This window comes from Acanthaster planci, linkage group LG01, assembly GCF_054643075.1.
Source record: "Acanthaster planci isolate LZ-2023a linkage group LG01, COTS_SCS, whole genome shotgun sequence".
NCBI classification, from domain to species: Eukaryota; Metazoa; Echinodermata; class Asteroidea; order Valvatida; family Acanthasteridae; genus Acanthaster; species Acanthaster planci.
Genome location: NC_141777.1, coordinates 18,610,696 through 18,627,672, shown reverse-complemented (window position 1 = coordinate 18,627,672; position 16,977 = coordinate 18,610,696). Strand labels below are relative to the sequence as shown.

Sequence of the window (16,977 nt, the reverse complement as noted above, 5' to 3'; positions counted from 1 at the left end):
TCTTGACAAGAAATGTGTAAATGGGCCCCATCTCTGCCCCCTTCCCTCAGGCTGATATCCATGTCCAAATAGGAAGGTCAAATTTTCAAAGAAACCTACGTTTGTTCGAAGGTTTTCATGACAAGGATCTTATGTCAGGGTCCCAGCGGCGAGGCTGAGCTACATCTCACCTCAGACTGCTGACTACAAGATCCAGTGAGTCATCGCGGAAAGGCAAAAACTCTTCATCTGCATGGACCTTGACGCACTGGATGCCATCCGGTGTGCGGGCTGCCTCCTGTTGGAAAAGACGTCACACACAGAAATGCTCGTGTCAAAGGAGAAAAGGAAACCAACTTGACAAGGACCCTTGCTTCGTCCACTGGGACAGAAGCCTGAATGCCTATGATGTCACCGGAGGAACAGTCGAGGTTATTAACCTTTAAGAAATTTATGGCTTCTTACTTGTCACAATTCTGCCATAGTTGATGTCACGTATCGTGACAGAGAGTGTGAAACTAGAGAAGATGCTTTCTGCCCAAGGGATTGAAAAGGTATGAAAGGTACATGTACATGTGTACAGTTAAGATCCATGTATGGAAAATTCATACGGGGTAATAGAGTCCCATACATGTACATTATGTTTACTAGGAAGAAGGATGGAACTCTCAAATGGTAGACATGGTAGATGGTGAAAGAATTACGTGTATCAAGATACATGGTCGGAACCCAAGTGGCTACACTGTCAGTTCATCGAAGAAAAAATATCGACATGTTATTTTTGAAATGGCTGCAGCATTAATTGGAAATGTCAAACTCCAAAACCGAGATGCCACCTGTGAGAGTTTTTTGTGTGAATTATGGTTGTTAGTATGTAATTCTATGGCTACAGCTAAATGGCCCAAGGAATACATGTTATTCCATGATTGTCAAAAGAGATAAAGAAATAAGAATGAACATCATACGCTTCACCAGTCGTAGTTGGAAATGTAGGCAGAAGAGTAGCATACACAGGTTTCACTTTTTAAGATTGCTGAAGTTTCGTAGTGCGTGTTAATGTACATGTGTGTACTGGTGTCATATTCCACATGTCAAAGAAGACTAATGTATCTGAGTACTTGTACACATGTATATCTCACATGTTTAAACACGCACATGTAGACTATGAAAGGGCACTGTGTATCAAGCCCCAGCTACATTACACCTACATGTACAGTATTGTACATACACATCAAGTGAAAGGAAATTTATAAAGAGTGACAGTCGGCGTCCACAAATGCAGATGGGCTGCTGGGATGATCACTTTCACACCAGTCATGAAAGTGATCTTGTGGTCCAAGAACTACCTGATGAGACTGGGTGTCCATGTACTGAGTATGTGCGTGTATGTTATAAAGTGAGGATGCCCATAATGCACATACACCTGATCCAGTGTGTGATCTCCCATCCCATCAATTAATGAACCACGATGAGTAAGTCCATAAATTGGTATTCAGAGAATGGCAGACATCACGTGCATGTACATGTACATGTACACCTCAAAGGGATTCTCTCCTTTTTACATGCACGGAATTTCAAACAAAGTGTTGGCCTTACTGTAAGTAAACATGTTGCCATGCAGTACGTGTACATGCAGTTGCTCTCGCAGTAAAAAGTACATCCCATCCAATCCAAAAAACTGAAAACAAGGGGAAAAAGGACAGTGAAGGAAAGAAAAATCAACCCATTTATCCATTCAAGGTCTTACATTGAACAGTACATGTACATGTAAATTTCCCTGAGAACTGAACAGACATTTTCCCTTCCACACATGTACATGCATGTACTCGTATAAGTTCCTTCCCCTTTTAACCAATACTGCAAAAGAAAGAAATACTTGCAAAATATCAGTGTATGAAAAAAACATGTACTGCACTGCAACCAATATATACTTATTATATATATTATTATAGTTATTAACTATCATATACCAGTATTTATGTGTACCTAAGAAACAGAAATAAACTGCGGTTTTGAATAGGAAACTACCATTGGTACCAGTACATTTACAGGGCAATCACAAAGTCCTAAATATATGGACACCAAATTCCTTTCTGTTCTACATGTCAATTCTTTACAGTTTGCTTACTTCATACTTGCAGTTTGTTACTTTTTAATGGCAGCAGTTCAACCGTTTCTAATACTATATTATACCACGTTTCATTTGAATGTAAGTTGAATAGAACAGCGTCGTTTGACAAGTTTCTGTGAATACTTTCAGCATCAGTGGGGTAAAGAAATAAATGCCCAACCAAGGAGTACTTACATTGTTTAAAGTCAGCTTGTCATTTATACATCAGTACTGGATTGTGTACTAATGGAATTTTTAATCATGCACGTACTTAAAAAGTTCAAAGTATGACATTTGTTAATGACAGAGAAAAATAACAAAAAACTTTTGCATGCATATACTGTATGTACGTACATGCGTACCTAGCTAGTTTTTAGATCATTGTTATCACATCTGCTCTTACATGGAAGGATTTTTCGGTTTGGTTTTGGTGGTTGACAATACACTTGTACATGTATACATGTACTCTACATGTAGGTGAAATATTTAACAACGTGTATTTCTCTCTGAGGGGAAGAATCCAAAGGTACTGTTTTCATGAGTAATTTTTTTTTTCTGTTTTTATGAACGAGAGTGCGGTTGGGTTAATGCATATCAGCATGCCTCCAACAACCTGGCAGGAGTGGTGAATTGTGTCCTTCCACTAAAATGCCCCTGCTACTTCAAGCCAGAATTCCGCTCATGTGGAGTACCACTCGGCAGAGCAGTGCCCTACATGTCAAGTTCTCTCACCCTGTTGTTGATGCAATATACCTCCCTTCCAGAATGAAAGAAAAAAAGGGGGGAAAGCAGAATAAGTACATAGGAGGACTCAAATTTGGTCTCAACCAGAGTGAATCGGTGCTGGTGATGTACGTAGTTGGACATTTGGGCAGTGTGTGGGCTAGCAGAGTGCTGTGAATTAGCCCCATTGGGACCTGTGTATTGAGGCTCAAGTACGCTTGCATTAACCCACAGTGTTTATACTGAACTCAAAAAGTCTGAATCCAAATGTACAACTTGCACGTCTCCTTCCTCACATACTCCAGCACAGTGATCAAATACAAATTAGGCCGGGGAAGAGGCTGCTTTATTTCTGAGCTAGCTGTGCCAAAAATAGGCCCGCGGCCACCAAAGAAAAATACAGCGGCCAATTCCACCCCGATTCCCGGGGAAAAACACCAAATAGCAACGCAGACATATACTGCCTTGAAGTTTGTCCAGGGGGTATTCGGCCAATAATCAGATCCTACCTGAAATATCTTGGGGACAATATCATAGAAACAGCTGTTCATATACACGTAGCCACCCCGCTACCATGGAAACTTAGGAACTGAAACGCACCAAAGGGCACGGCTTACAAAATCGGATTGCCATCTCCTACAGGTGAATGTTTGTTTAGTGTGTCCAGAACTCAATACATGTATACATGCTCCTGTCAATGCAGCAGTATCTTCCCATAGAATATACATGTGCATCATATGAGAATGAGCAGGACCACATTTCTGAGACTCACACAAAGGTAACCCCCCCCCAAAAAAAACAGAGAAAAGGGTTGAACCACGGATAAATTGATTAAATCTGTGGGCAATTAAGGCTACCGGTACTTCGGAAAATCCACTCCAATTATCACATGATTTCCGGGCAAGCTTTGCAATCTAAAGCCTTCTCGCTGATTTCCACAATTAACCACAGTGCCCGTTTTTGCGCCTGGTGACGTACAAATGGCTTACAATCTTTCCCTCGTCTTTCAGTCGCATTGCATCCCATGTCCCTCAGGATGGGAGGCCAGGCAACAGCATTTTTTTTTACTTTTTAGTCTTAAGTGCAAGATGGAATTATAGCCAAATTACCAGCACATACCCAGCTGAAACAACTGCTTCAGGGAGAGAAGGAACCTTCACTTGTAACGTAAGTAACGTTATCTTGAAGGGACTTAGCCACTTTGAGCACGAAGCAACAGTACGTGACCGATTTTGAGGTGATTTCGAAGGCATTATCCCGCTTCTGATTCCTTGACAAATTTCATGATCAATTTGCCAAAGACCACTTACAATCACATAAAACAGGAAGGCAGTAAGAGATAAAATGACTCAAGTGATTTGACGCTAGCTTGCCTTGAAGTCATGATGAGGTAGAGATTCACAACCCATCAATGGCTGGAATGACAACAATCTTTCTTGGACCTATCATGGAATTTTAAAAGGCCATGTAATATACTCTAAAAGACAATTTTCATACCAATAGTTTCAAAATACTCTGGACAACAGTGAATATGCAGTGCATGAGCGTACCCTGGAAAGGGGTCACGGTGAGAGATGGAAACAAATCCATAAAATTGAAACAAATTTTTCAAATAGGAAAGAAACAAGTACATGTACATACGTGTACATGTAGATGAAAGGTGAAAAAAATCCACAGGAAAGAAACAAATATAGGTACAGGTGAAAAAAAACCCATAGGAAAGAAACAACCTATGCATACATGAAGGTTAGAGGTGAAAAGAAATCCATGGGAAAGAAACAACCTTTGCATAGGTGAGAGGTGAAAACAAAAAAAACGGAAAGAAACAAATACAGGTACAGGTGAAAAGAAATCCATAGGAAAGAAACAATTACAGGTACAGGTGAAAAGAAATCCATAGGAAAGAAACAACCTATGCATAGGTGAGAGGTGAAAAGAAATCCATAGGACAGAAACAAATACAGGTACAGGTGAAAAGAAATCCATAGGAAAGAAACAACCTATGCATAGGTGAGAGGTGAAAAGAAATCCATAGGAAAGAAACAAATACAGGTACAGGTGAAAAGAAATCCATAGGAAAGAAACAACCTATGCATAGGTGAGAGGTGAAAAGAAATCCATAGGAAAGAAACAAATACAGGTACAGGTGAAAAGAAATCCATAGGAAAGAAACAACCTATGCATAGGTGAGAGGTGAAAAGAAATCCATAGGAAAGAAACAAATACAGGTACAGGTGAAAAGAAATCCATAGGAAAGAAACAACCTATGCATAGGTGAGAGGTGAAAAGAAATCCATAGGAAAGAAACAAATACAGGTACAGGTGAAAAGAAATCCATAGGAAAGAAACAAATACAGGTACAGGTGAAAAGAAATCCATAGGAAAGAAACAACCTATGCATAGGTGAGAGGTGAAAAGAAATCCATAGGAAAGAAACAAATACAGGTACAGGTGAAAAGAAATCCATAGGAAAGAAACAAATACAGGTACAGGTGAAAACAAATCCATAGGAAAGTTACGTTACATGTCTGTTTCTCATATCTGTATGGTTGCATTGGCTTATGTACTGTACATGTACATGTATGTACATTTTAAAAGGTTTTTAATTTTACTTTCATGTATACGTAACTCGTCTTTTTTAGGGAGGGGTGGACAGCAGCAGAGTGATTTTTAAAGTGGACAGGGCATTTTATGAGACCATCAGGCATTAGCTATTAAAGGACTTGCCACCAGAGGGAGGGGGAGGGAGGAGGGGATGGGCGAGGAATGGGAGACTTTTGAGACATGTGATGGTCAAGAACATACCGTTTCCATCTGACTTGCCCACTGCAGTTAGTGTCAATTTGAGTATGCCCAAATTAGTTCATGGTAAACATGTTGTGGAATGGTCACATGGGACTGGTACTGTGTGTTTACAGCTGTCAAGCATCTATTGAGAAGTCTACCAGTACCACTGGTAGTGCCAGCAACAGCCTCTGCTTTTAACATTAGGCCGTGCCCAATTTTTGGGTTACAGTCTTAGTCCTGAGATCTTCGCATTGCTTTTAGCCGAAATGGCCCAAGCCTTTTGCAAGTTAGATTTGAATAAAATCTGACACAATGAGTTCCTTAAATTCACAATACAATGAGTTCCTTAAATTCACAATACAATGAGTTCCTTAAATTCACAATACAATGAGTTCCTTAAATTCACAATACAATGAGTTCCTTAAATTCACAATACAATGAGTTCCTTAAATTCACATGAACATAACAATTACAATTCTCCACATTAAAGACGCTGTTTCTGTACCTTGTGATTCGGGACAAGCTTTCACTTAAGTTACTTAAAAGATGCCTTGCACCAATACACTGTTTTCAATGGATAAGTAGTGCACAAAGGAACCAGTCCATTCCAGAGATGGCAGCTGCTATCCAAAAGCTTGCCCCGAATCATGAGGTACAGCAACAGTATTTTTAGTCGGGGAAATTCAAATTGCTATGTTTATGTGCAACAAGATAACTCAGTATACAAGATTTTATTCAAATGTAACATAACTCGACAACTTTTGATTTGAAATCAAGATCCCAGAATGTGGTGCTTTTCAGAATATGCATACAGCATTCACTGAGCTGAAACTGAATAGTTTTTAGGCACCCTTCTTTACATTTTGAGCCCTTTTGCTGCCGCAAAATGCTTATTCAAACTGCAGAAAGCAGTGTGTGGGTTTGTTTCTGACTTCTGGATCAAATGAAATATGCAAACGTTTCCTGAAACAGCAGTTACATGTAGCCCAGAAATATGTAGACCCCTCTAAAAGTGGTGGTTCATGATCATGGAATTACAAACTAAAGGGAGCTCTTGGAACCAAGACTAAAGCAGTGTCCTAAAACCGGCTTCTAGAGCTACGGCTAGGTCTATTGTCTGCGCGTCTCCACGCATTTCCATTGGAGCGAGGGCCTAGACCTAGCTCTAGACAAGAGATCCAGACACAGCCTAAACTACAGACAGCAAACATGTGTGACAAAGTCGTTCATGATAGCTGTCATCGGTTCATTCAGTCATTCTTTATTCAGCTGCACATACAGTATCATGTAAAAAGCAATTCCTGCAGGCCCCTCTGGTATTGGCAGCTACAACAAAAGAAGTTGTGTTTGGCATTTTGTTGAATTGGATTGGATTTATTCAGTAAATTTTGCATCTTATTTCCAATGGGGTCCCTATTGAGTTTGGAAGCAGGTCCAGTTTTAGAGGCAGGAGGAAACCGGAGAACCCCGGAGAAAACCTGCGAGAGCGGGTATGGCCTGAAACCAAATGAACTTAAAGCCTGGGCCAAATTAAGCTGAGCCTCGAACCCGGGCCTCATTGGTGCAAAGCGAGGAAAGAACCGCTACGCTGACCCACTCACCCAACTATAACTACAGTTAACTAGACACATTGCGGGATAAAATCAGAGTCCACTTTTCAAAATTCCAAAATGTTGCCGCCACCCAAATTATACATTGCTCATAAATGCACACCATCGTATTGTTGCGAAGTACATACATGTACATGCACAGAAATTACTTTTAAACCCAAGATACATGTATATAAGATTGATCTTTCTTCCAGAATCTTCTTCTGAGGCTTACAACTTTCAATAGTCAGTAAAGTTTTATTTTTCTTACAGATCCCACCCCAGTCATCATTTTTCCAGATCAATTCAACTGTTTTTTTTTTAACAAAGTCTGTTGAAGACAGGCAACAGTTTCTTGGATCTTACTCTTAACCCCTTCGCGCCGGGAAGCGGCTATAGCCGCCGTAAAAATTGAGATCCTCGGCCCGCTTTTCAGCTATTATTCTCGGCCCACGCTCGAGCGAACAACGTGAAAGAAGGCAGACCCTGGCTCTTGTACATATGGTGATTGGCCTTTGTGTGTAGCCCAGAAATGAAAAGACCGAATTTGCATCATAATCACCAGCTTCACAATAGTCCCCACTTTGAAAAGAGGCAACGGGAATGTGGAAGCGTGAGTAGAGCCGCATGCCACCGAACAATCAGCCTTTTCACCGTGTAATTCAAAGCATGCAGAGCACGCAGGGCCACAAACCAAGAATTTGCAGTTTGGCAGGTTGCCTTGGTGGCCAAGCAAGGCTGGAATTCTTGGAGTCGGTTTTCGGGAAGAAATTCCCGTCGTCAAGGGGTTAATTACAGGTACAATGGTTTGCACAGGCATAGCAGGCCATGCACATGTACAAGTAGATATTACCTGTACATGTAGTTATGAGGCAAGCTGACACGAACACTGATGCGCAAGACTCAAAAGCATGGACAGTTAAAGTTAAACACACTGAAATTGGGTGCAAATTGGGAGCCTAGCTGCTGGAATGGCTTACAGTACAGTACATGTAAAGTAATTGCCTGTGGCAGTTTAAGTAATACGAGCTTGTAAAATGCACAAGGTACGTATTAGTACACGCACATGTACTGATACATGTGTGTCCATGCACTAGACCTCAAACTGCTGCTCAGCTGAACAAGCAACTGCATGTGCAGCCAGTAATTTTTCCAGACAAGAGAGGGCGCAATAACATATCAATGGTCTCAATACATGCACTAGATGGATTGCCTACCAATATAATTGTAACGCAGTGCAGCATCAATACCAGTTTTTGGGGATTTTAAGTGTGCCATAGTTGGTTCCCGGCTGTTAGCTATGTCTGTTTGTATCATTGTTTCAGTTTACCAGCTAAGCCTAGCAGCCCCTATAAAAAGGTGCAGCAGGTGTGACTCGCCCTCTTTTCCCGCCTGGTGGTCGACCGGAGCAGACCAGTAATTTTTATATTCCTGACCGTGACCTATTTGAGCGTAAGCGCGGGAAAGAAGTACTGTTTCAAGTATAAGTGTGGCATCTTAATGTAAATAATCAAGACGTAAATCACCCTACTGATCGCTAATCACATTGTTGTACTGAAAATTAGTCAATTTTTATGACTGTCGATTTTGAATCAAAGAATCAGTAATTCACACTCATTGTAATTTCTTAACGTTGCTACACTGATACTGTATATTGGTGAAGTGTCTTTGTGAGGCGCATGTTGATGTGAATAAATAAGTGTGGTCCTGTATGAATTGTATTTGCCCCGTTGTTATTGTCCCTGTTCGTCGAGGCTGAAACTGACCCCTGGGTGTGGTTGCCACAAGTGGTGTGCTGCAGGCCAGGCGGTAAACTGCCGCCAAAATGGATCGGCGTCACCAGCCTTCCAAAGCTAGACAAAACGTATGTCCTCCCAATTCGAAAACTGAACATTTTTTAACTTCTCTCCCAGGGCCCTTTGGGAGAACAGTCCAATTTAAACAAGTCAATGAAACAAAACCTGAGTATGAACATAACACTACTGCAGTAATGGCCAGGACTATTTCCTGTCATGGGATTGGTCTATGGACACCCGTGATGTACAGTACGTATATATATGATGACAGTAAAGTTAAGTTGTTATTGGTCATTGGACATGCCCATACAAGTAGGTTTGTACAGAGAAGATCACATTTTTGGTGGGTATTAAACATTCGCCCAGCCAATTAAGGAGGCGGACTGCTACAGATATCTGGCCCCCCACAACAGTCACTTCTGTTTCCAGTTTATAAATGCAACCATGCACAGTGTCGTTGGTCATGCAATATCCCCCAAAAATGAGATCGTTGTTGTAAACTATGGGAAAGTCCTATGCCCAGCCTGAAACTACCTTTGACTTACTGTCATATGTGTATGTCAGTTTACCACCTTACTCTTTTGACAGACAGTATCTTTCTTTACGCAGGTGCTGTCCATTACTGCCAAAATTCTCCACACAATTAACCTAACTGAGATACCCGTATTGGCGACAGACTTACCAGCATATTCCTGGACAGGTCCGTCATATAAAGCTTTTGGACAACTTTCTGCAAAGGAAATACCACAAAATTGATTCAAGAGAAAATAGAGTGAACATTGAAAAGAAATTTTCCATATCTGTGGTCAGTGCAGACGTCCTGTGCAAACTACTCCAAGCGGGAGCAACAAAGGAACTGTTTGTGCATGTACGTGTACAGCAAACAACGGTCCTTTGGTGTGAGGTGAACACAGGTTTGTACTCGTACATGTAAGTGTTTTATGCGGGACACCACAAACACGTGCGAGCAATTTCTATGTGAATACATGATGCTCGTGTGAGCGCTTGCGATGTGCATGAGCCCCGTGGACAAATTTCCCACTAACCTGTCTCTTCTTTGCTGGTGAGGATACACATCAACTCCAGGCAGATTGCTAACACCACAGTATGGGGGATCATACACTCCCGCACTGTAGCTGTGGGGACATACATTCGACATTTTGCCTATTTTGTGGGGACCGAAAACGTTGTGGGGACTCAGAAATGTCCCCACAACTCGGTTCAAATTTCCCTAACAAAAGAACTTGTCCCCTTAACGTGGTGAATGCCCACACACACACAGGCAATTGTGTATTTGCCTGCAACTGGGGACCCCCTATTGTTTCTCTTTTGTTTGTACTTTAACTTTTTTAGAAGACCACCCATATGTTTTGTGCACAGTTGTCAATCGGGGACCCTCTGTCAATCGGGGACCTTATTGTCCTCTATTGTTCAGGGTCCCCAATTGAATGCAGAAACAAACTCACACACACACAAATTTCCCTAATGCGTTAAATACAGTAATACTCATCATCAAATTGTGAGTACTTCTATTCTTCTTCTATTGGAAAATCAAAACTGCGGTAAACTGAACAATTCAAACAGTGAAGGGGTGTTGTAACAGAATGTAACGGTGCACTTGCCTTGGAAATATGTTTTTCTATATGACCCCTTCCACATCCAAGGTCCAGAGCAACATCAAACCTCCTAGGAAAACAAATTAATATACATGTACATACAAATATGCATCTTTTTAAAAAAAAAGTACTTGCAATTTACATGCACACTGTAGATGAGCTTTTCCCACATTGGCTTCAAACCCTCTGTGGACCAAGACTTTGAGAATTTAATTTGATGCAGTTGCATTTGACCAAATCAATCGATAAGAACCAATGATTTGTTTTATTACCAGATTACAGTTTTCCATTTGTCATTTATGACAATAAACAACAGATTGCTTAAGTGCATCACTTGATTTTTATCTTCACAAAAGTTTTAAGTGAATGCATCTTGGTGCAGGTCAAGTCCTTTGTTAAGTTTGTGCAATGTGGATTTTAATGTGAAATTCCAACCTTTGAAATACTTACCTAGTTATGTCTTTTAACCTATCTGCAACCCGGAAAGCTACCTGAGGTAAAAGAAGGAAAAACACCAGGTTATTTTCAAAAGGTCTGCCGACTTCTTGAACATCATCAGGTTGATGTAGCCTGTTCTTCACAAGCATCTAATATATGAACATATAAGGTACAATTTTGTGTACATGATGGCAAGCCTGATTCATGTACATGTAATCTACAAACCAACAGGCCTGTGTACATGTCATGCATATGTACGTTTTGCTGATGTCAAGCTTTATTCAGACGTTCACTTTCCAATGCAGTTTCAACTCTTGTCACCCAACCCGGGCCTTAATTTGAAAGTGCACATGTAAACAAAGTGTGACATCATCAAAACATACTCACACTGTAGGCCAATCAAAGCTGATTTCAGAAACTGTGATACAATCTCTATGGCATGCGCATACACACAGGAGAGGAATCCAACTAAGGCTGTAGACTGAGCAGTAACTGTCAGCTCAATAAAGGCCTATTGCGTCAAGTAAAATAATGACCTTCAATGGCAACTGACCCTATGAGGCTGTGACAAATTCTGACGTGAAAACAGTGGGCCTGTTTGTTTCACACGGATCTAGATCTCGATCAGTGATCCTAAGGCTGGTTCGCACCATCCATCATGTCCATTAGGTGAGTTTTGGTGTCTGTAAACCAACGACAGATCACTGATCCTGATCCAGGTCCACGTGATATCGATCAGTGATCCTAAGGCTGGTTCGCACCATCCATCATGTCCATCAGGTGAGTTTTGGTGTCTGTAAACCAACGACAGATCACTGATCCTGATCGAGATCCATGTGATCTCGATCAGTGATCCTAACGCTGGTTCGCACCATCCATCATGTCCATCAGGTGAGTTTTGGTGTCTGTAAACCAACGACAGATCATTGATCGTGATCCAGAACCATGTGATCTCGATCAGTGATCCTAACGCTGGTTCGCACCATCCATCATGTCCATCAGGTGAGTTTTGGTGTCTGTAAACCAACGACAGATCACTGATCCTGATCCAGGTCCATGTGATCTCGATCAGTGATATTAACGCTGGTTCGCACCATCCATCATGTCCATCAGGTGAGTTTTGGTGTCTGTAAACCAACGACAGATCACTGATCCTGATCCAGGTCCATGTGATCTCGATCAGTGATCCTAACGCTGGTTCGCACCATCCATCATGTCCATCAGGTGAGTTTTGGTGTCCGTAAACCAACGACAGATCACTGATTGTGATCCAGGTCCATCTGTGTGAAACAAACACGGCCAGCATCTCTCATCATACTCCTGAACACATCACTATAAGTGCTGAAACATCAGCAGAAACATTAAGACACAAGCCTAAACACATTTATAAAGACAAGCACGATACAATTGTTCAACACCCCAGTAGCAACAGAAAAAGTGATCAGTGTCAAACTGCTAATAAGGTACAATGTACATGCAGAAGATGGATGGACTGTGTTTCTTGAATGACTAGCCTATTGTAAGCATACGGTGTACTGTATGTAAATATGATTTAGTCTGCGGTAAAGTGTACATGTACTGAGCTAACATAGTCATGAATCCAGTTTGTATAACATAAATAACATATTCGCTTGCAAGTCACTGAAATCTCACCAACATGCAGCCCATCATTTGTGTCCTAAAGGCAAGATACCGGTATGACGTATACACAGCATGTTTGTATACATGCATATGACAATTCAGGTCACAGTGTTTCTCCAACCTATCATATCCGACAGGAAAGCTCACACTGATGAAAGGCTGTATTGACTTCAGTTCAATTTTTGTAGATAGTCGAAAGGGTCAATAGTCTGAAGGTTCCAACTAGTCCCAAGGTTCTACATGTAGGCCTACATTCTAAACGTTTAATAGTCCAAAGGTTCAATAAGCTGAAAATTCATCAACGGTCAAAAAGTTCAATAATCTGAAGGTTCAGAAGTCGGAGGGCTCAGTAGTCTGATGGTACAACAGTCAAAAGGTTCAATAGACTGAAGGTTCCAAACAGTCCCAAGGATCTACATTCCTAAGGTTCAATGGTCCAAAGGTTCAATAATCTGAAGGTTCAGAAGTCGGAGGGCTCAGTAGTCTGATGGTACAACAGTCAAAAGGTTCAATAGACTGAAGGTTCCAAACAGTCCCAAGGATCTACATTTCAAAGGTTCAATGGTCCAAATGTTCAATAATCTGAAGTTAATTAACAGTCAGGTTCAATAGGCTGAAAATTCATCAACAGTCAAAAGGTTCAATAAACTGAAGGTTCTGTAGTCTGATGGTGAAACGGTCAAAAGGTTCAATAGTCTGAAGGTTCCAAATACCGAATAGTCCCAAGGCTCTATATTCCGAAGGTTTAATAGTCAGACGGTTCAATAATCTAAAGTTCAACAATCCGAAGTTCAACAATCCAAAGGTTCAATAGGCTGAAAGTTCATTAATGGTCAACAGGTTCAATAATCTGAAGGTTCCGTAGTCTGAAGGTTCAATAGTCCAATGGTTCAACAGTCCACAGATACATGTACATGTATGTTTGTACAAAGGTTGGATAGTGCAAAAGTTTTTAGCCCGAGGTTCAACAGTTCGACAATAGATTTAACCTAAATAGTCTGAAGGTTTGATGTTACGAATCGACAAGATGGTTCACTAATCCCAATCAACAAGGATCAAAATAAAATAGAATTATTTGAAAGGGAAGCCAATTGCCAAATCCCATTTCGGACTTTTGAACACTGAGTGCCACTCAGACTCATGAAACTTCAGTTTGAGCCTTAAGACCGATTCATACTTCAGGTGAAAACAAACATAAGCGTGTGTACCACCGGTATTCACTTTGCGAATTCACAAAAGTTGAACACATTTTAATTTCAGTGAAATTTCATTGCAAATTTGTTGCGATGTCAAATTCGCATTTGCATTTGCTTGAATTACTGTGAATGTCCATGTTTGAATTTTTTGAATCTTCAAACTGACACACCTTATTCTGAATTGAAAAAATGTAATCTTCAGATAAATATTAAAAACTGTCAGATTATCAATCCTTTGGATTTTTTCATTAATTGTTTGGATTTATGCACTTTTTTTTTTATTTCTGCAGACGACTGAAGCCCTGTCTACAAAACTTTGTATGTTCAGCCTACCGCGCATCAACCTTTCCGACTAATGAACCAGCCAACTATTCAACCTGTAGACTGTCAGGACCTCCAAACACATCATATGGTTACATACTGCTGACAACATTATCATGTGCTGCATTCTAACCTCATCTTTCAGGTAGTCATACACATGAGCATCCTTTGCTAATGCAGCCCTATCCTTCTGCATTCGCTTAGCTCGACGGTCAAACACATTCATTACCCTCTCTTGGCTAGGACCTGAGGGATGCATGGAGCGCACTGGCAAAATGACAGGGGGCCAGGCTACCTCTTGGTTCTTTGACAGTTTCAAGTTAACTGAATGGATTTCTTCAGGCACACGTCTCATTAAGCATGATCTTTGCCGGTCAGATGGTGCTGTTAGAAGCCCTCGTTCGTGGAAAGACTGTGACATCCTGTGACATCTTGACAACAGCTGACCATTGTCTCCCATCACAAAGTGATGGTACTGGCAACAGGGTGAGGTAGATGCCATCGTACCCAGATTGAGCTGGACAAGCCTTGTGTGCTGGAGCATCCTGGCCAGACTGTGTGCAGAGGACTGAACCTTCATCATTCCCATCTGAAATGAACAAATGTGAAGAGGCTAATGCAGATAAGTGTCAGGAGCTGGGCAGGCACAAATGTGAACAGCACAAACACTGTAATGACTTTCTGACTGTACAGTGAAGTATTCAAAATCAAACTGCGGAGAAGGGAAGTCCTGATTGTAGACATTGAAACAGCACATTTTTGGAATTCTTAAAACAATTTAAACATTAACTCTCTTTTCCAGTTGGCATTTCAAGATCTTTTTTTCAGAAATGAGGAAATGAATTTAACTAACTGTCACGATTTACATTGTAACATTCTTGCATACTACATGTACATTACAAGTGTTCAGCAGTGTCTACTGCAGTACCCAACACTAAAATGGCACCCTACATGTACGGGTACATCCTCCCGTGGTCCCCCCTCCAACACATCCAGTGACTCCATATTTAATCACCCCCATTTATCTTCTCTAAATTCTTTTCCAGTACATACACCCCACCCAGCAGCAAAAGGGTGTTGGAATTTGACAGGTGGAGTCAGCCTTCTAGAAAAATGCTCAGGGGGTTAGGGTTAATGGTATATTCCTTGTGCAAGTTGTCCAAATGAATCTCCTAATTATATGGACTTGGAGTGCGCGTGGTGAGCTGCGTACACACAGACTCTTGACCAATCAGAATTGATTAAACTGTCTCATATCCAGGTGCCAGGGCGTGATTTGGGCAGCGGGTATTATCACTTTTCAGCGGGCATCATCAAATGTTAATACAGGGTCAAGTTGCATGCAGTATTTATGAAGAATACATGTAAATAATTTTAAAAAGAAATAAAGAGACCTACAGGTAAATGTCCATCATTTCTTTTCTGTTTCCTTGCTCTGGAGGAATCTGGAATTGTAAAATGGTCTGATTCCTACTTCATGAATATGAAGTTGAAATAATTTTATTGGCACAGAACCAGACTAAGATTTGTTAAAAACCTGAAAACTACAGTTGGTAACATAAAAAAAAATGTACAAATAAAAACATGAAAAAGTTTACGAATGTAACCAAGTAAAAAAACAGCTACTGCTCATGTACCCCCAGAGCTGTGGGATCCGACGTTTCACTGGTCGTCTAGCACCCGAACAGGGAGCTGGGAAGGGCTGATGGCCAGGTACACGAGCACGCTCAATGTGGCAGTTATCAATTCGATTTTTGTTTTTCTTCCTCATTGCTGAAAATATTCTCACTACACTTTATTAGTTCATCCAAAGTTAGTGATACTTAGTGAGAAGATACATGTAAATTAGGCCTACCATGATTGTATCAAGGCCATGTACATGTATTTATTATATAGGCCTAAGCCGACACTTGGACATCTGTCAAAACATTGTCATTGCCAATTTGCGAACCGAAAACTTCAAGTAATGCTTTGCTAATACATATAGGATAACCTTGCAGTTGGAGGTTGTGCACAAACATGACATTTATTGACAACGTAGCCAATCACAGCCATGGCATCAGCCCTTCCCATCGCTGGGCGACAAGCAAAATCCAACGTCCGCCCCAAATATCGGACCCCACAATTCTGGGGGTAGGAATACTGCACACGTGTCTAGCAAAACATCAATTTTAGGCCTAGTATAAATTTGCTGGTGCTGGGTAAATGCCTCGACATACCTGGGGCGGACGTCGGACCCCACAGTTCTGGGGGTAAGACGGATGGCAATGTCAAGCCTTATCGTAAATACTGCATGAGTGATTTTGCACAATGGTAGAAAAGTATTGTGGGAAGGAAAAAGGGGCAATGTCTGCTCCCTTTTCCTTCCCACAATGCCTTTCTACCATTGTGTAAAATCACCCATGCAGTATTGGCGATAAGGATTATTGTCATTATAAATAAATACATGAGTAAGTTGGTCATGTTTTCCTGTCAGGCTCGTTTATGACATGCATGCTCTTATCTTTTGCAAAGAAATATTAATGATTTTAATGTTGGATCTTCAAACAAGAGGCAAAAACTAACTTTCTCTGGCTTGGCATACCCACACGACAGCTTACAGTTACACTACAGTCGCATCATTTGCGGCTACAAATCAACGTGAGCTAGCTAGCTACAACTTTATGTTAGTTATTTCTGTACATATAGTTTAGTAAAAAAAAATTGGCCGGTCATTTTTGTTGACGCCCTCTTGCGGCAAATTCTAAAACCGTGTGCTACAAAAATAATTGGTTACATAAT

At 40.9% G+C, this 16,977-nt stretch overlaps 1 protein-coding gene across 1 annotated transcript in view; it reads right to left on the bottom strand.

Annotated features, from left to right (window-relative positions):
- The window catches only part of ndufaf5 (NADH:ubiquinone oxidoreductase complex assembly factor 5), a 96,673-nt gene extending 79,754 nt beyond the window's left edge, over positions 1-16,919 (bottom strand). Inside the window, exons 1-6 of the mRNA XM_022232906.2 lie at positions 16,762-16,919; positions 14,330-14,785; positions 11,051-11,091; positions 10,607-10,670; positions 9,667-9,714; positions 171-277 (exon numbers count right to left, since the gene is read on the bottom strand). Of these exons, the coding sequence (XP_022088598.2) occupies positions 171-277; positions 9,667-9,714; positions 10,607-10,670; positions 11,051-11,091; positions 14,330-14,785 (716 nt within the window). The 5' untranslated portion in view covers positions 16,762-16,919. The remainder of the gene's footprint in view (positions 1-170; positions 278-9,666; positions 9,715-10,606; positions 10,671-11,050; positions 11,092-14,329; positions 14,786-16,761) is intronic.
- Positions 16,920-16,977: the final 58 nt, after the last annotated feature.